At 40.3% G+C, this 23,395-nt stretch overlaps 2 protein-coding genes across 5 annotated transcripts in view; one reads left to right on the top strand and one right to left on the bottom strand.

Annotated features, from left to right (window-relative positions):
• The window catches only part of LOC132697683 (otoferlin-like), a 56,887-nt gene extending 37,286 nt beyond the window's left edge, over positions 1 to 19,601 (top strand). The window contains exons 10-26 of one of the 2 annotated variants that reach the window (XM_060663235.1): positions 915 to 1,101; positions 2,575 to 2,679; positions 3,961 to 4,242; positions 4,748 to 4,938; positions 5,655 to 5,852; positions 5,904 to 6,020; positions 6,716 to 6,868; positions 7,576 to 7,776; positions 8,063 to 8,724; positions 8,782 to 9,122; positions 11,715 to 11,871; positions 11,934 to 12,129; positions 12,195 to 12,329; positions 12,377 to 12,819; positions 15,595 to 16,316; positions 19,078 to 19,357; positions 19,410 to 19,601. In XM_060663235.1, the coding sequence (XP_060519218.1) occupies positions 915 to 1,101; positions 2,575 to 2,679; positions 3,961 to 4,242; positions 4,748 to 4,938; positions 5,655 to 5,852; positions 5,904 to 6,020; positions 6,716 to 6,868; positions 7,576 to 7,776; positions 8,063 to 8,724; positions 8,782 to 9,122; positions 11,715 to 11,871; positions 11,934 to 12,129; positions 12,195 to 12,329; positions 12,377 to 12,819; positions 15,595 to 16,316; positions 19,078 to 19,357; positions 19,410 to 19,590 (4,551 nt within the window). In that variant the 3' untranslated portion in view covers positions 19,591 to 19,601. The remainder of the gene's footprint in view (positions 1 to 914; positions 1,102 to 2,574; positions 2,680 to 3,960; positions 4,243 to 4,747; positions 4,939 to 5,654; positions 5,853 to 5,903; positions 6,021 to 6,715; positions 6,869 to 7,575; positions 7,777 to 8,062; positions 8,725 to 8,781; positions 9,123 to 11,714; positions 11,872 to 11,933; positions 12,130 to 12,194; positions 12,330 to 12,376; positions 12,820 to 15,594; positions 16,317 to 19,077; positions 19,358 to 19,409) is intronic. The other variant, XM_060663236.1, reaches the window with a different exon arrangement.
• An 8-nt stretch (positions 19,602 to 19,609) lies between these two features.
• On the bottom strand, positions 19,610 to 22,286 carry LOC132697684 (uncharacterized). 3 transcript variants are annotated; one of them, XM_060663238.1, is made up of 3 exons: positions 21,674 to 22,286; positions 21,055 to 21,596; positions 19,610 to 21,005 (listed from the first exon to the last, which is right to left on the bottom strand). In XM_060663238.1, the coding sequence occupies exons 1-3, from the start codon at positions 22,146 to 22,148 to the stop codon at positions 20,745 to 20,747; spliced, it is 1,278 nt and encodes a 425-aa protein (XP_060519221.1). In that variant the 5' UTR covers positions 22,149 to 22,286; the 3' UTR covers positions 19,610 to 20,744. The 3 variants fall into 3 exon arrangements, with proteins under 3 accessions (XP_060519221.1, XP_060519222.1, XP_060519220.1); XM_060663239.1 differs by having other exon boundaries at positions 21,055 to 21,494; XM_060663237.1 differs by having other exon boundaries at positions 19,611 to 21,005; positions 21,055 to 21,623; positions 21,674 to 22,283.
• Between the last annotated feature and the right edge of the window lie 1,109 nt (positions 22,287 to 23,395).

The raw sequence follows: 23,395 nt of genomic DNA, 5'->3' as shown, positions 1-23,395 counted from the left end.
TAATAGACAAAATACACGATATTAGTCTTTAAATAATCCCATATAAACACACGAAATATAAACCCAGAGATACCAGTCAATTAATGTATTGTGCGGTGTCATGGATGGGCATATTTTGGGTCCGATATTTCATTATTTGCAACTTTCAGAGCAACAAATAGAACAATAACATGTAATATCCCAGGGGTTGGATAGGAAAAGGCGGAACTATGGATTGGATTTTTTCTTTTGGGGACACAAAAAAATCACGTGTACGGAATGCCTTGCCGTAATGTCGTGGAACTTGGGCAAAGGATTGGAGAGGCAATCAATCAGTTAAGGGACAATCCAGAAACGTTACTAAATATTTAAAGAATATTTAACTTTTATTGTATCTTTTCATTTTTAGTGTTTATGTTCTACTTTAATTTGTAAATAATCATTGTTGTTGTAGTCAGTCATGGCACTCTTTGCAATTATACAAGAATCGGAATTACATATTCTATTAAACACATATTTAATATACAGGGTGTTCCATTTAAAAACATATGATGTATATTTGTCAGAAAATTGGTAGTGTTTTGTTTTATACGTCACTTGGTGAAAAACTTGGCTACTAACCCTACATTTTGTTTTCTTGTTTACCTAAAAACAAAAAAGTGGCAGCCAATTCAAATCTTATCAAGATAAATTGAACGCAAGGTACGTTTCAACTATTGTTTTAAATATTTTCAATGCTCTGTATGTCAAAAATGAAGTGGTAGCACTGATATTAACTTTCTTTGTATCAGCACCTTATTAAGAATCGCCCTACCTGAAGACTATGTTCGTAATAATCTTGGTAAGGCTCTAGTCGTGCAGTTTTACGTCTTCCTGCATAGTGCGATGGCGAAAGAGGCGATAAACTTCCTCCAATACTTTCGTACAATTTCCAGGGAAAAACAAGCGTGAAAAAGCACAGCTACGCCCCCGTATGGAACGAGCAACTGGTGTTTACGGAAATGTTCCCGCCGCTGTGTCAGCGAATCAAAATCCAACTGAGAGACGACGACCCGATGAAACCCACGGTCATCGGTACTCACTTCGTCGACCTGAAAACGATCTCGAACGACGGAGAGAAGGGTGAGATTAGGTAGCTTCCTCGCACTCCAAACCATTCGATCTGCGCACAGCTCTTGAACGTTGTCGGGTTGAGATGGTAGCAAATGGTCGAATGTTCAAATTGTCCAAAATCCCGAACGACGTTCGTTCCCGTTTCGGAAAGTCTCGTTTCGTGAGGGATCTCGATGTAGCAGACGGTTAATTTGACAGTCGATACTAGATAGGTATAATCCGAATACGAATTAGGAAAAGAGTGCTTGTTTTAAAGATACTGGACGTACATCGGGTGCTAAATTCGCACAGGACACATGAAGTCCTATGAAATTATTGTTTCCAAAAAAATGTATTTTAATTTTATCGAAGGGTGCTGCAACCCACATTCAAAAGAATATTTTTTATTAACCCGTGAGTATATTTTTGAATATTTTATCGTAATTATCGCCCCCTATTGATTACAGCCACCGACTAAGGTAAGAGTTGACGTCCATCAAATTAAATTTATTGAAATTTTATGAAACGACAACGTCCACAACAAAATTCATTTTTCAGTAAAATGGGTAGGATTTACACCTGATGATGGGAATAAAACTGATTGATCATAAGCTGACTGGATTCACTGTGCAATTTGTCCTAGCCAGTTCCTAGTGAACCTTGTAACACTTGAACAGTTTCACATCATAAATCAGTACAAATGTTTTCTACTACACCAATGCAACATCAAAAGATTTTATGTGGCAATTAAGGGAGGACATTTCCGGGCCGCTATGAGGCCGTAAGTCTAGAAGCCATGTCCACAATGCTGTAGAAGTATTTTCGTAGCACCATAAGTACATTTTTATGTGATTCTCATGTGGCTGTATCCCATGTTATTTGTAAAGCAAGCTAGTGGTAGGGGCTCATAAATGTGTTATCCCGAGGCTCACTCGCCACTGGCTGGGACAAATTGCACAGTGAATCCAGTCAGCTTATAATCAGTTTTATTACCATCATCAGGTGGAAACCCTATCTACTTTGCTAAAAAAAGGAACTTTGTTGTCGATGTTGTCATTCATAAAATTTCGAAAAATTTGATTTGATAGACTTTTACCTTAGCCGGTGGCTGTAATAAATAAGTATAAAATATTCAAAAACATACTCAGGGGTTAATAAAAAATATTCTTTTGAATGCGGGTAAAATTAACCTAAATTTTTGTGTAAACAATAATTGATCGTGTGCATAGGAATTCTTGGGTCCTGTGCGGATTTAGCACCCGATGTACGTCCTGTATCTTTAAAACAATTCGTAAAGTGTTCTTATTCCTATGTAAAAACCACGTCATTCGAACGAAACAGCTATTTGACATTCGACCGTCTGCTACATCGGGACGAAACAGGACTCACTGAGACTTTCCGAAACGGAACCGCACTCAGTTCGGGATTGTCAACCATTCGACCATTTGTGGTGTTCCCGTCGGGTTCGTAACTTTTCGTGTAAGTTCGGGTTTCTCCCCGTAGGATTTATGCCCACCTTCGGGCCCAGTTTCGTACATTTGTACGGTTCGACCAGAGACTACAGCCTGATCGACGAGCACTCCAGTCTTAATGCTGGCTTGGGCGAGGGTGAGTACTCAAGGGCTTTTAGGTAAATTACTTTTTGCCTTGCACGTCGCGAGATACGGTTTGAAATGAACCTTACGTACACTGGTGGTCAAACGTATCACCCTGTATGAAAAATGATTAAATTTTAGTGTTTCATGGGTACGATTTTTTTAAAAATTAATTAATCATTATCTGGAGGCTAGTAGTGGAGCTATGTGATTTCTAACTATGCCACATTTCTGGCTCATACTTCGATCAAAGCTAGTAAATGCTGTCAGTAGCGTATGGTTTTTGATTTCGGCCTAAAATTCATAATTCTTAGAATTTTCGATTCGCATGAAATCTGATTGCAAGAAATACAATTTCGAGAAGCAAAGCTATTTAAAACATGTGGCAGTGGTATCGCTATTCGTCTCTGAGAGCTTAGTTGAGAATATTCTGTTAATTGCGAAGAAAGATATCTCGAAAATATTACCATTTGAAGTTATTATTTGCTTAATTTAATGGAGATTTTTACTATTATTAACAATAAATTTGACTTGTGCGTCACAAAAATGTATTGTCAGACATAGCGATTCACCTGGAGGCTAGTAGTAGACCTATGTGGATTCTGGATCGACATTGTAATGAACATCATATATATGATAATTAGTCATATAGTAACTATCCCTTCTTTCTGCTTTATAATCCGATCAAAACTAGTAAATGCTGTCAGTGACGTATGGTTATGATTTTTTCCTAAATTGCGAATGAAATTAAATTACAAGAAATAAATTTTCCAGAAGCAAATCTATTTAAAATATGCCTCGAAAATGTTCCGAAGTTGATATTTTCTTAATTCAATGGAAACTTCGAAACAAATTCAGCTACAATACCACATTAAAAGTGTCAAACAAAACGATCCATCTGGAGACCAGTAGTAGAGCCATGTGCATTCTGTATCTACATGTACTGCGTGTCCTTTTGTGCTTTTTACTCCGAGTAAAACGAGTGAATACAATAGCGTATGGTTTTGATTTATGCTTAAATTAGATAAAAAAATATATTTACAATAAGTAAAGGTATTTAAAATACTGATAGTTTAGTTGAAATTATTCTGTTAATTAACTGCTGAGAGCAGTTACCACACACCGCAACCGCAATTGCAAACAAAATCAACAAACATAACAAACAAAAAAATAACAAAAAATAAATTTTCAAGAAACAACACTAATTAGAACACACGGCAGTAATAGAGCCATCCACATCCGAATCGATCACTCAGCCTTTTGAAAATTTGCGTTTGTATCGCGATCTCCGCAGGGGTTTCGTACCGCGCCAGGCTGCTGATCGCTATACGCACCGAAATAACAGACGGCATCGACTTGAGTCCTGCTGCTGTCGAGCTACAACCGACGATAGCAGTCAACGAAGCGTCGTACGCAAAAAACGAGGAGTTTTTCTTATTCTCCGCCATCTTTGACGCTTCCATGATCGACAAAAAGCTGGGAGACAAACCCGTGTATTTCGAAATCAGTATGGGAAACGCCGGCAACGCTATCGACGGGCACAACGAACATTACGATTCGGACAGCGACGAGCTGGGTATTTCTAAAATCTTGTGACTTTCACAGATAAATAGTTATAACCCTATGAGGGCAATACAAAAAAAAAGAATTTTAGTGTATTTTAAAAATAGAAAGGCTAGGCATGATATCGTGTTTATTTGGGTATCCAGGTGAAATATAAATTATTAATTGTGGGGTTTACAAAGTAGGAAGGTCATAATTACATTTAGGGGAGGGTCATTTAAGAGGCAGGATATAATAATAATAATATTTATTTCTGCAATTAGATAATACATTTAAAAAAATATGTATCAAATGAACAATTAATTTGAGAAATTTATGCGTGCCTTTCTTCAATCCAATGCAACTTACCTTATTAGTTATGGCTAATTTCATATTAATATTCGAATTAAAAACTTTTTCATTTTTTTCACTATCAAACTGTCGAGAAAACGTAAGTCTATGGAGTTGAGTAATATTTAATCACAATCCTGGATATTTTCGGTACGATCGTATTTTAAAGCTGCCGAAATTTGGCGCAGAAACCGTCACCACGGAGGCAGCATCGTGGCAAAGCACGACCACCCCCACGAGACCTATGACTCACGACAAAATCTACTACTTCCTACCCTATTGGGACAACAAACCCTGCATGCACGTACGTTCGGTATGGCCCGACTACCGAAGGCGTATGTACAACTCCAACATAATCTCCAAAATAGCCGATAAACTGGTATGTAGAAAAAACTGGCACTCAACACTCACAAAAGATCTAAACCCTGCCCTTCTACCAATTATGATTAAAAAAATTCTTTCGTTCTCTTACTATTTGTGAGCTCTGTTGCATTTTCATACTTTTTTAATTTATAAAATTTCGTGAAAATGGTACGAAAGATCTCAATTCCCTGTAATCATTTTGGTTTTCGCTGGGGTCGGTCTACAATCGATACAGTATGTAACTTCGGTAAGTAGGGTTACTTAACACAGTTAAGTCTCTCAAGGGCTTTTAACTGTTACAATGAAAACGTATGTAATTTGTGATGCAGATTTGACGCCGATTAAGTAGTGTTTATCGTGTAGAACACACTGTGTGTAAAATCCATACGACTTGGAGTGCCACGAGGCTCATTGAACTGTTCGTAATAGAGGGATTATGACAGTACTCTGAGCAAATCATGTAGAGCCGTACTGTAATTTTTTGTTTTCTTGTGATTGAAAAATTACAAATATTTTTCACTTTAACTTCTCCCTCTCTAAATATATTTTGAAGAGGAAGTTAAAGAATATCTAGTCGTTGTCATTGTTTCTACTCGATTGTAGAATTTAAAGCTGTAACACAGATCTCTTAATAGTTAAAAATTAGTATTTTACTTTGCAAGTTGATAAAGATCGTATCGTATCATATCATTCTCCCTCTGAAAAAGCACATTTTGCACCTTTTTGCCGAAGGACTACGGGTTAGAAGAGGTGAGCGTGGCGGCTGATTCTGAGGACCCGGAAGCGGAAGTTAAACTCCGACAAGTGCTGGAAGATTTGTCTGTAGGTTGCACGAAATACGTCGCAGTATCGAAATCGAGCGTCACTGGACCGGGAACGGGGAAGACGAGATTAGACAAGGAACGGCTTAAAATGTGCCAACGCGAAATAGTAAGGCGATAAAATATTCGCGATCGGCGCGCCTAACGGGGATTAATTCAGGAACACGTCGGGAACGCATCCCGGAATTTGAAAGCTCTTGTTACGAGGAGCTCCTTCCGGGACCGCCTCAAGACGGCTCAAGGTTACTTGGCGAAATTGAAATTCCTTACCGAGGACGTAAGTATAGTCGGCAAACGATTCGGGCGTCACTGATCAGACTAAACGGACGGTGTAAATGTCGTTTTCGTTGTTCCCTGTATTCCGTCGTAATTGTTACGGTGAAATGTAAAAATTGCTTGATGTATCTGTTGTTTTCTTCCTTCTTCCAACGGTAATATTTGCATTAGACAATTCAGTAAACCTGAATGAATGAAAATTTTTAAATCGCTGTCGGTTTGATCAGATTTGGACCATTTTTTAAAAAATTATCGATTGATTTGAACTTTTTTCCTGAAATTTGGAACATTTTACGGGTAACAAATCGTATGGCCTCATCACGCCAGACTGATTTCATCGGTACAGTTCGTTACAAATTTTTCCCGAGATGTCAGTGGCGGCTCTGTATGTGATGACGTCCGTAGAGAATTAAAATTTTTTGAAAACGAAGCACTAAACGCCGAAGATGTTCTGGAATATCCTGTCCCCTTCGCTCATTCATTGTGGAACGAATGGTTTAGCCAGCTTGCAGTCCTGATCTTAATCCAATTGAGCGTCTCTCATAGCAACCTCAAAAACGCGTTTGCCATCGCGTTTTTGAAAGAGTGGCCTCCAATAACAAAGATAACCTCGTCATTAAAAAAAAACGTTTAGGACGATGATTCCAGAACACCCTGTATGATTTAAAGGAAAACGTGTATTCTGGGGTGTTCCAGCCGCAACACGCACTGCCGGACGTGTTTCTCTGGATTATATGCGGCGGAAAACGACAAGCATATCAACGTATCCGCGCCAGAGACATTATCTACTCCATTGTCGACGAAGAAAGGGGGAAAGATTGCGGACGCATGCAGACTATGTTTCTGAAAGTGAGTCAGATCCCAAAAAATTGTTAAAAATTAGGTTAGATGGATCGATAAATGAGAGTGAAACCTATCAGTAGTAAAGCTGTGCGGGTTCTGCATCAAAAAGGTTTCGGGTCACGTGCACCATTTAAGAGAAAAACGGAATAACTGTAACAAGAATTGAAAAGACAATGTTTTACAAAACGTACTTAGATAAAAATAATGAATAGCAAAAGTCAAGAAACGAGAAAATGATAAAAATAAAAATTATTTGACAATAAAAACATTAACAGTTTTTTTTAAATAACTGGTAATAAATATATCCATGTCTTTCTTTCCTATTGTAAGTGCTCGATCCTTCTGAACGTGGAGTGGTGATGATTGATGCGCACTTTAGTGTTACCAGTTAACCGTTGAGTTATTATTAACGGGTTAATTTTTCTTTCTCTAGAAGCCGCCCTTACACGCAAATCAAATAAATTTTTAACCATGTCATTTTTTACCAAAACAATAACATTTTCCAAATTCGCAGAAAAACTTCAGAACCACTAAAATCATTCGCCACGGTTCAAAAAGCTTAGGATTTGGAAGCGTCAAAGGGGTAGGCAAAGAGCAAATATAAAGCCCGTAGTTATTGGATGCTGTAACTTTTAGTTAGCTCATAACACTAATATAACAAACCGCTTGGGTTTAATGAAATCCGAAGCTACTTCGCAACTTCCCGCTTACAGCTTCCGGGTAAAAGGGGCACAGGCCCGAGCGGCTGGTCCATACCCGCCAAACTGAACGTTTATCTCTGGCTGGGGATGCTCAAACATAAAAAGCACTTCGTGTCGGGCATCCCCAAAGGGTACGAGATGTCGCAGGAAATCCGGAACGTGGAGAGACCTCGCGCCCTACCGCCCTCGGTCGTGCACTACGTCGAGAAACACGTATGATTGATAATTTTTCAAAGAAACTTCCACACTCTGCTGTAATATTATTTACGAAACTTCTGCGTCGATTGTTGTTGAGTCTAGCTTGCTAACGTTTCGCCAATCATTCTGTTGGCTTCTTCAGAGCTTAACTGAAACTAAACTGAACTGAACCCACTTTCAGTTAAGCTCTGAAGAAGCCAACAGGCTGATTGGCGAAACATTAGCAAGTTCGACTCAACAACAACAGAAGTTTCGTAAATAATTGGTATGATTGATTCGTCAGCTCGATCCACCTTTCCAGGTTTTCCAGATGCGTGCGCACATCTACCAGGCGAGATCCTTGATAGGCAGCGACGCTTCGGGCCTGTCCGATCCTTTCGCGAGGGTCGTGGCGGGAGAGTTCTGTAAAACTACCCAGGTGATCGACGAAACCCTCAGCCCTACTTGGGACGAACTGTTGATATTCGACGAAATCCTGATTTACGGCTGCTCCGCCGAAATCAAAAAGAACCCGATATCGATAGTGATCGAAATATTCGATCAAGACAAAGTAGGCAAATCGGAGTTCATCGGCAGAGCGATGGCGAAACCCCACGTGAAACTACGCGACGACGCTTACGTCAAACCGTCTCTCGAATGGTACACAATCACGCGGGGTGCCGATCACGCCGGTGAACTTTTGGCCACGTTCGAATTGCTAGAAATACCTAGCCAGGGTTCGCTACCCGTATTACCCCAGCCGAAGGAGGTTGCCGTCTACAAAGACGGCAACCTGCCCGATATGGGATCGTTACTTCCGGTTCCCAAAGGGATCAGACCCACGTTGGCACGGTACCGCATCGAGGTCCTCTTCTGGGGCCTGCGCGACCTGAAGCGGGTACATTTGCTGACGGTGGACAAACCCCGAGTCGATATAGACTGCTCCGGACACATATTGTACTCCAGCATCATACCCAATTCGAGGCAGGAACTAGATTGATAATTATAAGGGTGGAAATACGGACGATCGTTTCGTTTTAGGAAAAATCCGAACTTTTCCACCCCCGTTAAGTTCCTCGAGCTGGATTTGCCGGAACAGGAATTGTACCGACCACCTCTCACCATTAGGGCCGTGGATTGTCGCAGTTTCGGGAGGTACACGCTGGTAGGAACGCACACCATCAACTCCATTCACAAATACATGTACGCTCCGATGACGAAGAGGGACAGGGAAGCCGAAGAGAGGAAACAGTCTTTGCGTCAACTCAGAGTGGACAGTGGCGGGGCAACCAACCAGCAAGTCTCGCCTTCCGGATTGTCGAGCTTATCGAGCGATAGGGAGAAGAGTCCGTTACTGCCGAAGGATTTAACCGTAACCGGCGGTAAGTCGCTGTTGATTATAATACGACCAAAAATATAGAGCATTTATTGCTTTGACGTTTTAAGTATTTTGCAGAAACTTGAAATTTGTATTTGACAAATAAATAGACCGTTTTAAATTTGATCAAGCCTTGATGCTGCGGGTGATTTTCGAATTAGTAGAAGCGTTTATTTTAACCTCAGGGGATACGTATGGTTCTTAAGTGTTTAATCTAAATTGCAATACGTTCGTATATATTACGGAGGTATTCGAATGTGATCCTTCCAGTAAATACGTATTTATGTACCTGATTCTCGAGCTTTGACCGTGTGTGGCTGTTTTCACTGGATAGTTCAAAGCTAAGTAAGTACTCTATATATGTTATGGGTAAGTTTGAAAATAATAATTGTTGTCTCGTGTGCCTGGCGATTAACAACATTCTTCCTTGTATCTTTGTGCCTTCTACATAGTTTTTCGATGTTTTAAGACTATATATTATATTCAAGGTCGATAAGAATTTTTTTTTAGAATTCCTTGAAGGTTCCTGTTTTTTAAGACTTTAAAATGTGGAGACTGTGGAATGAAGCACATGGGGACCAGTGTTAAAAGAAGACATGGAAAACAACGCAGAATTTAAAGACGAAGTGGAACCTAATGACAATTTCGAAGACGAACCTTAGCAAATAAAAAGTGCTTTTACAACCGGCTCAGTGATTAACTTTGCCTACTGTTTATTACTCCAAAACCGCAGCCTCTTATAGAACACCCTGCCTAGTAACCATTCCAGCAAGGTCGTAGGAATTTATCTACCTACACTGACCAGCGGAATATAAGGATGTTCTCAATCTTTTTCTTGAAGCACGTACATAAAAGAAATTGGTACAAGGTAACAATTTATTACGTTCTATTTAATTACATTTCTACATAGTATCATCATTAATAAAGTATCGTCACTGTCGCTACTATCGTTACCTAGTTCAATGATCAGCTCCCCCACTAATCGTTCTCGGTAAACATTTTCGTCTTTTAATACTCGTTTTTTACAGTTACACCAGTTTTGTGGGAATATTTTAGCTGCCTCTTGCCGATTTACGTTTATGATACCATCACCCCGACCAAATCATCTCAATCGGGTTAAATATACAATGATACGGGGGTAATCTCAAGATTTCAAATATACATGCATAATATATAAGAACATATTGCAATTTAGATTAAACTCTTAAGAATGATACATATCACCCGATGTAAAAATAAACTCTTCTACTTATTCGAAAAAACCCTGCAGCAAAAAATTTCAAGTTTCTGCAAATATTCGTTACGGTGCATCTCAAACAAGACGGGTCTACGGCTAAGGTACTGTAAAATACTTAAAACATCAAAGCCATAAATGCACTATATTTTTGGTCGAATTATACTTGTGTTTTTTTATTTGCTTTATCAAAAATAATATTACTGAAAGTGTTTTATTGTACTTTTACTGTACATTTGATAAGGCTGTAGCTTTTTGGTGACGAACAAATTAATTAAATAAAACATAAGTTCTCCGAAATGAAGTGTAGCTGAACTGAAGCGAAACAGTATTTGAGCTTCCAACGAACAAAGCTAGGGCGACCGAAGAAGTCATTTGAAGCAGCTGGCGAACAAACTAAACGACGCAAGACTGTTAAATACCTAAGTTTAATCCAGCAATATTAATTTACATAGTTTTAATAGGTACAAATAATAGGCATGTATACAAATATGAAAGGGATAGTAATTAGTTTTATCATTAGTTTCACAAATGGTGCATGCGCCAGTAAAACATCGAAAAAATAATAGAAAGCATGTTTATAAATCAGTTTTAGGAATATTTAGCGGTACCGAACTATTGTACAATTTTTGCACCTTGCACTTACCTTAAATTGAGTTAGGTGTTCATAATAATTGGTTCTGTCAATAAGAATAACAGAGCAATGGGAGTAAAATTTGGCATCTGTGAGTAATTTATACTGTTCGAAAGCGGATTGATTGATTGATTTTGAGCTTTTGTGTTGTGAGGCCGACTTATGTAAGGATTGAGCGCTCAAGACCGTTTAAGGAGAATTCAAAATAAAATTGGGTCTTAGCAATGACGACAATATTAACCGCAAGATGACCCTGATATCACTGTAATAAAAAAAAATTAAAACTTCAGGTGTACAGCAAAATTTGAAAAATTTTGCAAAGAAACAGGAGAAAACACGGACCTGAAGTGATAAAACAGAAGATGCAGCAGAAGTTTGAAATAAACATTTTCGTTTACGTCGCCATCATTTTGCCAGAAAGTGGTAGCATAATCGAACGCGACGGGTGTCCTTAATAGGTTACTATTAAATTCGGACCCATTTATTACAGCGAAATGTAAACCGTCGAAGAATTTAAGAGGATTTCTAAGGAGCGGACTGTACCATTCAAAATCCATCCAAAAAAAACATAGCTAATCGATTCAAACAGTGTCATAGGCCGCGTCAAGAGCAACGATCTTAAGTAATAAAGATTTTGGCCAGATCCACCATGTGTGGTTTGTAAAACCAACAAGTGGCAGATTTTAGGCGTTCGTAACAATATCTCCAATTGTTCGTTTGTGATCCAGGTTACGGGACCCAAACGGCCGCGAGGAAAACGAAACGAAAAACTAGCGTAGAAGATGACGCCGACGACGAAGAGGACAGCAAAGACTGGTGGACGAAGTATTTCGCTTCTGTGGAGAGGATGATAGACGATTCGAAGGAAGCCAAAAAAATATCGAGGTACGTGGTGGGGGTAGCCCTCATTGCATCGACACACTACTGACGCTGGCATGGTGTTGCAGCCAGAACGGCAATGTGCAAGGGTGCTCGGAAGACGACAACAATCCACAGTCCGGGTACAGTTCCGACAAGAGTCCGGGGCAGGAGTACAAGAAGCGGTTCGGATTCAAAACGGCAGCGACTGCGTCGCGATTCGCTGCCAGAATTAGCCCAAAAAGCGTCAGGAAACGCAAAAAATGCAAACCGGTATTGTTCAAGGTAAAGTCCACATCCATCTAGTAGGTTAGCCAGATAGTTAAGGTGTTGCGATTCAAATTTCCCAGGTGTATCCGACAGAGTTGGAAGCGCGACCGGAGTTCCGGGAGTTCAAAGAGTGGCTTCGCACTTTTCCACTATACAGGGGGAAAAAATCCGGCGAGGCATCGGAAGACGAGAACAGGATAGTGGGTTATTTCAAGGTGAGTGAAAAATCGCCGCCGCACCGTGGGGACCGTCGACGTTGCAGGGCGCGATAGAGGTCTACAAATGGCCGCTGCCGAAGGACATCGAAGACCGCACGGTCATGGGGTTCGATCCCCAATACGGGTTTTTCCAGGGGTTGCCTTCGAACGACCCGATTCGGGTCTTGGTCAGGGTGTACGTGGTCAAAGCGAACGACCTCCACCCCATGGACCTAAACGGCAAGGCAGATCCCTACGTGGTATTAATCTTGGGCTCCAAACGGATCAGCGACAAAGACAATTACGTTTCCAAACAGCTGAACCCCGTGTTTGGCAAGTGTTTCGAAATCGAAGCCACGTTCCCGCAAGACTCGATTCTTACGGTCCAAATCTACGATTGGGATCTGGTCGGGTCGGACGAGATGGTGGGGGAGACCAAGATCGATTTGGAGAACCGGTTTTACAGCAGGCACAGGGCCACGTGCGGTTTGCCCGACAAATACGAAGAGTGAGTAGAAGCTTTATTTAACGCTATGATCACTTTTAATTCGAACCACGTCCTCTTTTGCTCCGCCAAGACGTAACAAACTTAAATCTCTTTTTACAAAACCTCTTGATTCCTCCTGCATCGGTTTTTGGTGAGTCGAACTTGCTGACGTTTCGCCAATCATCCTGTTGGCTTCTTCAAACGCAACAGGAATCCAGAAGTTTTGTAAAAAGTATTACCGAAGTCATTATGCAGAGAACATCAAGTGCAAATGAAAAAAGTTAAAATATCACCGACTGAAACTGGTAAGATTACTCTGTACACTGACTTTTTTGTTACGTTGTAGAGACCATAACGTTATCCCCAATTTTCTTAAAATATCCCATCATGTCACAACCTAATCCGCATATAAAATTCTTCGAAAATCTAGCTTCGCTTTACTTAGCGAAAGAATTCATCATTGCCGTAAGGATATAGACTAAATCAATGATGCGCTTCTGTCTCTACACCTTGAAATTTCTTCTATTTTGTCCCCATCTGAATTCGATACCTTTTCAAACATGATTCATGACAAAGCTTTAAATCTTCGTTTATCTACTACCCCAAAATCACATTCATAAATTTGAAAAACTAACGTCAACACTAGGAAAACCACCAAACACTTCTCAACTACCAAACTGTAATAAATGTATCAAAACCTCCTTAATCCAATATTGCAAAGCCTGAACGCATAGCTCTAAAATCTCTAAAATCTAATCCAGACATCATAATCCTAAAAGCAGATAAAGGAAATGCTACGGTACTAATTGACACAAATGAATATCAGGAAAAGATTCAAGATATTCTTACAGATGGATCATATCGTCAACTTAAAAAAGATCCTACATCATCTATGGATCGCAACCTTAAACCTGTCATTAAGGATTCTTCTCTATCAAAGTCTCACCTTTGAGAAGAAAGCTCTCGACACCTTTCATCTAAACCAAAATTATGGAAACGCTACGTCGATGATACTTTTGTTATTTGGCCTGATTGTTAGGAAATCCTAGTAGATTTTCTTAGACATTTGAACTCTATACACCCTAGCTTACGTTTTACCGTTGAGTTGGAAACTAATAATAACCTTCCATTCCTAGATATTCTTATCAATACAAAATCGGACCTAAAATTAAGTCATTGCGTTTACAGAAAACGTACGCACACAAACCGATACCTTAATGCATGGTCACATCACCATCCGGCCCAAAAATCATCGGTAATCAACTCTCTTGTTTACAGAGTCGTAAAACTATCTCAGCCCGAGTCACTGAACCCAGAATTAAAACACCTTACCTCTGCTCTTCTCTCTAATAATTTTCACATTATTATTAAGCGTTCCATCAAAAAATACACTTCACCACAACCTTCCAATAGCAATGAGGCCGAAAGCAATCCTACACCTGCCACTGTGGTCCTTCTTTACATTCAAAACATCACTCACTGATCACATATCAAAAGTTCTAAAGAAGTATAACGTCAAAACCAGATTTACCACTTGTCCAAAAATCTTCGGTCCGTCAAAGACAAAATTCCATTTGAGATGCCAGGAGTTTACAGCATTCCATGCATATGCGGCATTGGAGACACCGGACCAAAAATATCAACTAGGCTGAAAAAACACGAAAGTCTTACATCATTAGCGCTCCCCTCAAACAATATATAACAGAGCAAAATACGAGCCAGTTTCAGTCAAATTCTGAAGAAGCCAACAGGATGATTGGCGAAACGTCAGCAATTTCGACTCAGCAAAAAAACCGACGCAGGAGGAATCCAGAACTTTTGCAAAAAGTATTACAGTAGCCTGTGGATGTTTCTTTGGAAAAGCACATAGTGTTTTAATAATCTTGTCAACTGTTTTTTGGTCAGTATAAAATACCACGCGACTATTCTTTACGTGCTCTTGACAGAGGGTGATTAAAATAGATGCATTCTATTTCTGCTATATGGTTTCAGTAAAAATGTTTCTTTTTGGTTAGTAGCTTGGACAAATTTGAGCTTTGAAATGTTCCTCCGCCGCTTTGTCGACCACAGCCTCCACCGTCTATCATTGTGAATCTGTATTTGGCATCACATACTCCTTGAAGTACTATCGAAAAATACTATTTGTAGTTGTAGTACATGCTACCAGAGGGACTTATTTTCAAAATTGCTAAAGAAACTGTGAATATACTATGGAAAGTTTTACAACCAGAACACATGCCGACTCCATCTTCAGAAATGTTTGAAAATATTAGCGAAGAATACTTCAGGGTATGAAATTTCCCAAATTGTCTTGGGGCATTAGTTAAAAAAATACCAATCATAAAGTCTGGAGATTTGCCCGAACCAGAAGATGCCGTCGAAGAAACTGATTATAGAAGTTTAGAAGAAAATGAACCTTCTAGTAGGCCACACTCTCAACTGTCAGATAAAGAATATTTCACACAAACTGAGTCCCTTCTTTCAACACCTCCATCGATTTTGATCAATAAACAATCGAAAACTGCCCAAACTACTCCAGAAGATGAACATGTTGTTTTTTTTTTTTAATTTCAGAAACCGGTTGTGATATTGTCCCGCCATATTGATTGAATGCACTTTATATCGCTTGCCAATAGTATACCAAGTGCTGTGTTATCAAACAAAATTTAGTAATCGCTGTCTGAAAACATGTTAACAACTGAAAGCCCCCCCGGTTATCTCTTTAATTAGTTGCTTTTACTATATTTGTGCACATTGAGCTCCTCCTTTGGGGACACGAATTCGTAACCATTCCAGGCAAGGGTACAACGCGTGGCGAGACGCCATGAAACCGACCCAGATCCTAGCGAAACTCTGCAAGGACGCGAAAATCGAACCGCCCGTGTACTGCGAAGGTCAAGTCAAGGTCGGCCACAAGGTGTTCCACGTGGCTGGCGACGCTGAAGACTTCGTCGTCAGCAGAGAGACGGAACGCATGGCGTTGAGCGTTTTGCACCGGTGGCACGAGTTGCCGAAACTCGGCTGCCGTCTCGTGCCCGAACACGTCGAGACGCGAGCCTTGTACAGTCCCGACAAGCCCGGCATCGAGCAGGGCAAGCTCGAGATGTGGGTCGACATGTTCCCAATGGATATGCCCCTGCCGGGACCGCCCCTGGACATATCACCCAGGAAACCCAAGAGCTACGAGCTACGGGTAATCATATGGAACACCGACGAGGTGGTCCTCGAGGACGATGCCTTTTTCACCGGCGAGAAAATGTCAGACATATACGTCAAGGGATGGCTCAAGGGCCCGGAGGATTGCCAATGCACGGATATACATTACAGGTCGTTGACTGGCGAGGGCAACTTCAACTGGAGGTTCATCTTTCCCTTCGACTATCTGGTCGCGGAACAGAAGATAGTGATCTCGAGGAAGGAGTCGTTGTTCTCTTGGGACGAGACGGAATGCAAAATACCGGCCAGGCTGGAACTTCAGGTGTGGGATGCGGACCACTTCAGCGCCGACGACTTTCTAGGTACGTCACTCTCTTGCAGCGTGTTGCGTAATAAAACACCCCGATGGCTCCGAAATCAACAAACCTAGAAAACTATTTTTAAAAATAGAGCAAACATTTCCCTTGCACATTAATTCTGAAGATCAGTTCAGCTTTCACAAAGATTAAATTTTTTGCCTATTGCCACTCAGTGGGCAGGCTACCCATATTTGCAGACGAGTCACCTCGACCAAAACAGATTTAGTCATTTTATAGACAAATGAACAATAATAACCTCTCATTCTTAGATATTCTTATCAGTAGAAAATCAGACCTAACTGGGTCATTGTGTTTACAGAAAACCGACGCACGTCACTGAATTCAGAATTAAACCCCCTTAACTCTGCTCTTCTCCCTAATAATTTCCACGCTAAACATTTAAGCGTTCCAGCACAAAATACACTTCACCACAACCTTCCAATAGCAATCTTTGTTTACAGTCAAAACATTACTGACCACATATTAAAAGTTCTAAAGGAATACAATGTCAAGACCAGATTTACCATTTGTCCAAAAATTTCTCAACAAAAAAAGTCCATTTGAAATGCCAGCCATATGCGGCAAAGAATGCACTAGAGAGACCGGACGAAAAATATCAACTAGGCTCAAAGAGCATGAAAGAGCCTTAACTAAACTGAACTAAACTAAACCGGACATAAAATTTTATTCGATAAAACTAAAATTATTGCATGTAATCACGAAATGTATAGAAATGTATAAGCAACCTAACAATCTTAACCGCGACTCACCGACCTGTCACCAATATGAGAATCGGTCATCCGAGACCGTGTTTATGCCCCTCATTTAGCTCCGCCCCCCTCAAACCACATATAAGCAGGTACAGAGTAAAGCTCTGAAGAAGCCAAAAGAACGATTTGCGAAACGTTAGCAAGTTCGACTCAGCAAAAATTTCCAGAACGTTCCAATATCTGCTCAAGTTCGCAGTATTACTAATTCACCCAATAGTTGAGTCGTACTATAAAAAGCGGCTATGTAACGCTTGTTAAAGTTTACCATCACAGACTTCGGGTTCGATTTATCCAGCCTAACCAAGAAAATCGATGTTTTTAAAAATCGTTATTCTTTATATTTCAACATAACGTTCTAATTGGGTTATACCAGTTTTAAGCCATTTGTTGAGGTTAGGAAACAGATAATACTCGCTGGGCAGTAAGTGCGTTATCGTAATGACATCCTCCTACGGGTCTCAGCTATCTCTACTATTTCGAAATTGCGTTCTTCATCATCATTTGTGAAGTTGTGAGCGAGGCTAGTCAGAGTTGCTCACCCGACCCATTTCAAATTCCGAAACCCACTGTTTAATAGTTGAATATGAGGGGGAGGAGTCTCCTTCTTTGATTTGATTTGGTGTAAAACCTTTCAAATAGAAGTAAATAACGTAGCGATTAGGCTTGAAACTGTACATACAAGTTCGGTTGGAATGATTCTGTAGGATGCCGCTCCACCAGTAGACCGGAAACTTTTCACACCTCCCTCGTATACAAGTGCGAATGAAGGAATTTTGTTTAGTTTGTTTTATTCTGTATTGTTTCTCTATTATATTGAATCAAATGTTACCGTTTAAAGAAATACTTAATATGTTGCCCGCTGTCATTGTGACATATTGTTTTTATGTCAAATTTGACGTTGCTATATACAGGGGTACAAAAAATAATAGAAGGAATCCCACCATTTATGCGGGCACTGCGTCCATGAGAATTTACGTAACATACTAGATAAACAAACCTAGAAGTGCCATTGAAAAAAAAAAAAAAGATACATATGTGCCAATATTGTTGTGGATTTGATTAAATAAATAAATAAATATAAATATTTCCTTTGTATATCGACCACAAGTGAGCGTCGAGAAGGTGATCTCTGTTTAATTAATTGTTCAGAAAAAAATGTGTTTGAGTCTGATCTATTTTCAATAAAAAAAGTGTAATATTTCAATATCAAAAAGCAAATTACCAAATTGCACAGGGTTGTAATTATGCACAGCTTTTTCAGAGCTTAACTCCTTTTTTACCTGAAAATTTAATAGGTTTACGACATATTTTGAGAAAATGCTGCCGTAAAAATGCCGCATAGAAACATTATTACATCAGAGTTTTTCATTGGAGCTGCCATTGGTTACAAAAATCCAAATTTCGCGCATGCGCATGTTAACTGGACCTTTTCAAAAAAAAACATGTTGCTTAGTGAGTCTCTGTACTGTCAGCATAGGCAGGGTCTCTATATGTCTAGGTATAGGAATTTTGAGGTTAGATTCGAGATACTCTGCATGGTGTTGACTAATTCTATTCATTAAAATGGAAATATTCCTAAATATAAATAAAATATAGCATGCCATTGGTATTGCTATTGGTATTGGTCTCGCGGCCGTCCAAGCACTTAGGCCACCAAATGGGCCCGTTGTGTCCCCAGGCCGCTCTAGAGGGAGTCCAGAATGCAGCCCCTCCTATAGAAGGTCAGCAACTCCCTTAGCCCAATACCGTGCACTAGGGGGTTCCGTAAGAGAAAACATAACTTACTAACAACTTACCCTATATAAGAAATTAATAGCACGCACAAGTCGCAAATATTCTCTATAACCACTCTATTCTACTCTATAATCACTAGCACAATAATAGGGAAATTTAGCACTTACTAATGTTGAGAAGCATGCAAAACCAAAGTAAAGAAATATGTTTCGTTCTTTTGAACTCATTTTTTAACACAATATAAATCGAGTTACCTTCAGGGGCGGTGACCCTAGACCTGAACCGCTTCCCCCGCGGGGCGAAATCGTCCAAGCTGTGCACCCTCGACATGCTCAAACCGGATGACTCCGTGCCGACCGTTAACATATTTAAACAAAAACGGGTCAAGGGCTGGTGGCCGTTTTTCATCAAAAAGGACAACGAAGAAATGGAACTGACCGGCAAAGTGGAGGCCGAAATACACGTGCTGACACGAGAGGAGGCCGATAGAATACCGGTAGGTTCGGGCAGGAACGAGCCCGACCCGCTGGACAAGCCCAAGTGAGTCGTTCGAATGCATTGCGGAACGCGACGGAACGCCGATTCGTTTCAGCCGGCCGGACTCCTCCTTCATGTGGTTCATGAACCCGATCAAATCGATCAGGTACATCCTGTGGCATAACTACAAGTGGACGATCCTCAAACTACTCGTCGTCGTCGGCATTGCAATAATAATTTTGGTCTTCTTTTACTCCGTGCCCGGCTATTTGGCCAAGAGAATGGTGGGCGCTTAAAAATTCGCACCGCCCGATCGATCGGAGGCATATTTAAAGCAATCGACCGCAATAACACGCTATGACAACAAAACCATGGCAATTCGATGTTAGAGACCCACTACATAAAAAAAAAGAACACTCGCATGGACGTGCGTTATCGAGTTGTACTCTCCCTTATTTTTATCTTCCCTGTCAACTAACTAACCAATGACGGTAACCCAGTAAGCTACGATGTCACAAACCCACTGCTTAAAAAAGTACGTACGCAAGGACATACGTCGTCAAGTTGTCCTCTGGCTTATTTTTATTTTCCCCATCAACTAACTAACCAATTACGGCAAACCCTCACGGTACGCATTTAACGGAGGGGTAAATTTTAACTGCTTGCCAAATGACATCTGGTCGCACAGCGATGCCGAATTTCTACATTTATTCGACTTATCTCGGAAATAGAAAAGAAAATCATTTCCAAAATACGCTGTAATAAAGTTCCCTTCCTAGTTTTTTTTCCGCAAAAAATACGAGCGATTTTGAAACCTAACCCCACTTTATGCGCCATAAAGTTTTGGGAATTATTCATACTTGAACACTAAAAAAAAAGACCTTTGCTCCAAAATTCGATTTTAAAAGGAAACAAACTTGATGGGTTCAATGAAAATTAAAGACCATGCGCCGTACGAGCAGATGGGGCGCGATCTAAGTTATGATAAGCGATTATTTGGCAACAAGGGACAAGATATAAAGCGCCGTGGTTGCGGCAACTGACAAGTTTGGTATCTATGACTACTAAATGATTAAACAGTATTTGGATTTTTGTACACAATTTTGCGGGGGATCTACAATTTCAGTACTCGACAATTGTTTTAGATCTGCCTTTGCTCGATGGAACGTACTTTCGCAAACCCTTTTATCTAAATGTTAACTATTAATTCTTAACACGTTCCAGTTGTTCCAATTACGCTCAAAAGCAATTTACTCGTAAGCATAGCTTTGTGAATTTTCGGAAATATTGGGTTGAATCTGCGAATCGCCTTAAACGTTCGGTGTCTAATGAAAAACGGGTAAGGTTGTAAATTTTATTTCGTCGACGTGGTTTCGATCTCTGTTGAATATTCCAAAAACACCAAATAAAGCAAACAGCGTTAGAATAAAACGTGTTTTATTTGTCCACGTCAGCTCATGAGTCTTTTTAGTAAGAGGTAGTGCTCGGCCGGGTTATAAAACTGGAACGAGTCTCTTTTCGGTCTACTAGAATCATTCAGTTTCGACTTCAAGTGCATCATGCATGCCTTTTTGGCACTCGTCTTCCGCGAATAAATGATAACCCCGGTATCCTCGTCGCCCGGCCGAGTCCGCAAGGCGTTTCTTAAGCAAGCGTCGTCGAAGTGCTTAAAAGGGCAGCCCCCTTCTTCGTTGGCGCCGAGGGTCAACTCCTACGGGCACACGACAGTTTTTTCAAGTAGCTGAAGCTTCTAACTTTACCTCAATTTGCTGGCACGACTTGACTGAGTAACTCCTTCTGGAGCCTTCTAAACCATACATGTGCCTGATCCCGTAAATATATCTTTCCTCGTTGCCTTGCCAACTATGAGCGCAGCTTGAGCACACAGAGCGCCGTTTCGAATAGGCCGACTCCCAGAACTTCATGGAATCGTCCAACTTCATACCAATATCTTTCAGGAACAAGCTAAAGTTGAACCTGGCATTATGACTTAACCTGTTCTTCTTTTGCAACACTCGGTACAAGTTCTCCATGCACAGGGGAAACAGTCTGAACTCCTCCTCTACATTGGTAAAACGGGCCATATGCCTTCGAGGGTTGTCGATTAAGAACACATTTTTAATCAAAGCCAGGACCTCTTGTATTCTGTCGTCGTCGAGGGCGTAGGATACAACGGCAGAGTGTTTCATTTCGTCCAAAGCTAGCATTAAATAATTCCTGTACAAAGACAGCAAGAGTTTTGACCAATCGAAAGATTCGATATTGAGGAAGCCCGAGCTTATCGCCACCTCTCGTCGAGCGACTAGCTCCGGGCATATAAAAAAAGGTACTGAAATTCAACGAACTGTGTCTCCTAAGTGGGGAACAGAGGAACCTTACCTGCGATTCGATAAGACCCACAGCCGCCGCAAGTCCCAAAATCGTGCCCGAAAGCGTGATCGAAATAACCTTTACCCAGCATTCTCCTCAAAACATTTTTCAGTGAGTTAAAGAAAGTTCCGATCCTTTCCTCGCCAGCCGCTGTTTCCAAACAGTCGACCGTTTGGGCGTTCAGTTTTTTCACGAGCCTCCTGAGGTCGCCTTTTTCGTAACAACGCAAGCGAATTTTTAACAACTTCGTTTCGTTTTCTATAAATGTAGCGTAAAAAACCCTGCTCTGTGACGCGAGCAATCTAAACACGTAGTGACCCGACCTGTCCAGAATGCTATCTTCTATTAAGCACTCGGATTCGTATATCAGCTCGACGATTTCCTCACATGCCAGGTTTTCGTAACAGGCTAGCCGCTGAGTGACACTCTCTTCGAGTTTGTGAAGATTCGTTAAGCCTTTAGGCGGTCTCAAATAAAAAGACATCGAAGAGATGACATATCCGCATCAGTTTTGAAATTTGAGGTTACACTTAACGTTCAAATAAAACTCCGTTTATTGATGACTCTTCATTAATATTTACAATATATACAATACCCAAGGCCCAGGAGCTAATCATGTTGAATGTATAGTGCAGAACGCAGTTATTGTCACATAGATGGCATTACATGTATTGTTTTTGAAATAATTTTTTTTTGGCCTACGTGACTAGAGAAGAAACACGCGGTGGAATGGCGGCCCAAGTGTAGAATGAATTTTGTTAGTTTTCTTATAAATTCCAATATTTAATACATCCTTCTTAAAATAAAACGCTTCAGTGTGTGTTATTAAACCCACATAATTCAAGAAATCAATCCCGCAACCTCCCGCAAGCTAACCAAAGGAGCTATTCCCAATCCCGATTATTAATTAAAGTTTTAAGAATTAAAAGAAGAAACATATGGCCATGGAAGTAAAGAAGAGAAGAAGAAGGGAGAATTTTCATTTCCTAAATCGCGTTGGTTAAATGCATTTTCCTCGCAACTTGTAGATGCTTTGGTTTTTAATTTTCAAAAAATGTATAACTAAATAACAAAAGAATTGTGGGAAATTAATTGGAGAAATCTCGTTCACACTCATTTATTCGGAAATACCGTAATACAAACAATGAAATGGCACGCTCAACCTATTAAAACATATTACAACTAGAGTTGTGTCAATCGCGATTGATTCGGTCACTTTGATTCATTACTTCATAGGATCGAACGACCGAATCCCGCTTGTTCGTAACGATTCGATCACATTGTTCGCTCACCCTGCCGCATTGACTGGTCTGAAGTAACCGAATACAGCACGACCGATCGACAGACCGTACCAAAACAATTCGAATTCGCCTTGCGGAATACGATTGATTTGAATGGATAAGATTTAAATGCATGACTGAGACAGGCCACGCAAAAGGAATGGGAGTATTGTTATAATTATTCCATAGTATTGGGTTGGGACATCGATTGGTAGAATTGCTTATGTGTTGAATTGAATATTGAATAAAATATCTATTGCCCCACAGGTATTTAATTTCAACAAATTAATCTATTGCTGGTACAACCCAATACGTAGCACCTATGATAAAATCATGATTCAATAAAAAGCACAACACAGCTAAATATTATTCTAACTAGAACAGAAAACATAACCTATAGACACAACAACAATTCAAATTCAAATGAATCTGAATCTGTCGTTCGGACTGT

Source organism: Cylas formicarius, unplaced genomic scaffold (assembly GCF_029955315.1).
Source record: "Cylas formicarius isolate icCylForm1 unplaced genomic scaffold, icCylForm1.1 PGA_scaffold_2__14_contigs__length_35257938, whole genome shotgun sequence".
Lineage (NCBI taxonomy): Eukaryota > Metazoa > Arthropoda > Insecta > Coleoptera > Brentidae > Cylas > Cylas formicarius.
This window is presented reverse-complemented; position numbering and strand designations above follow the sequence as displayed.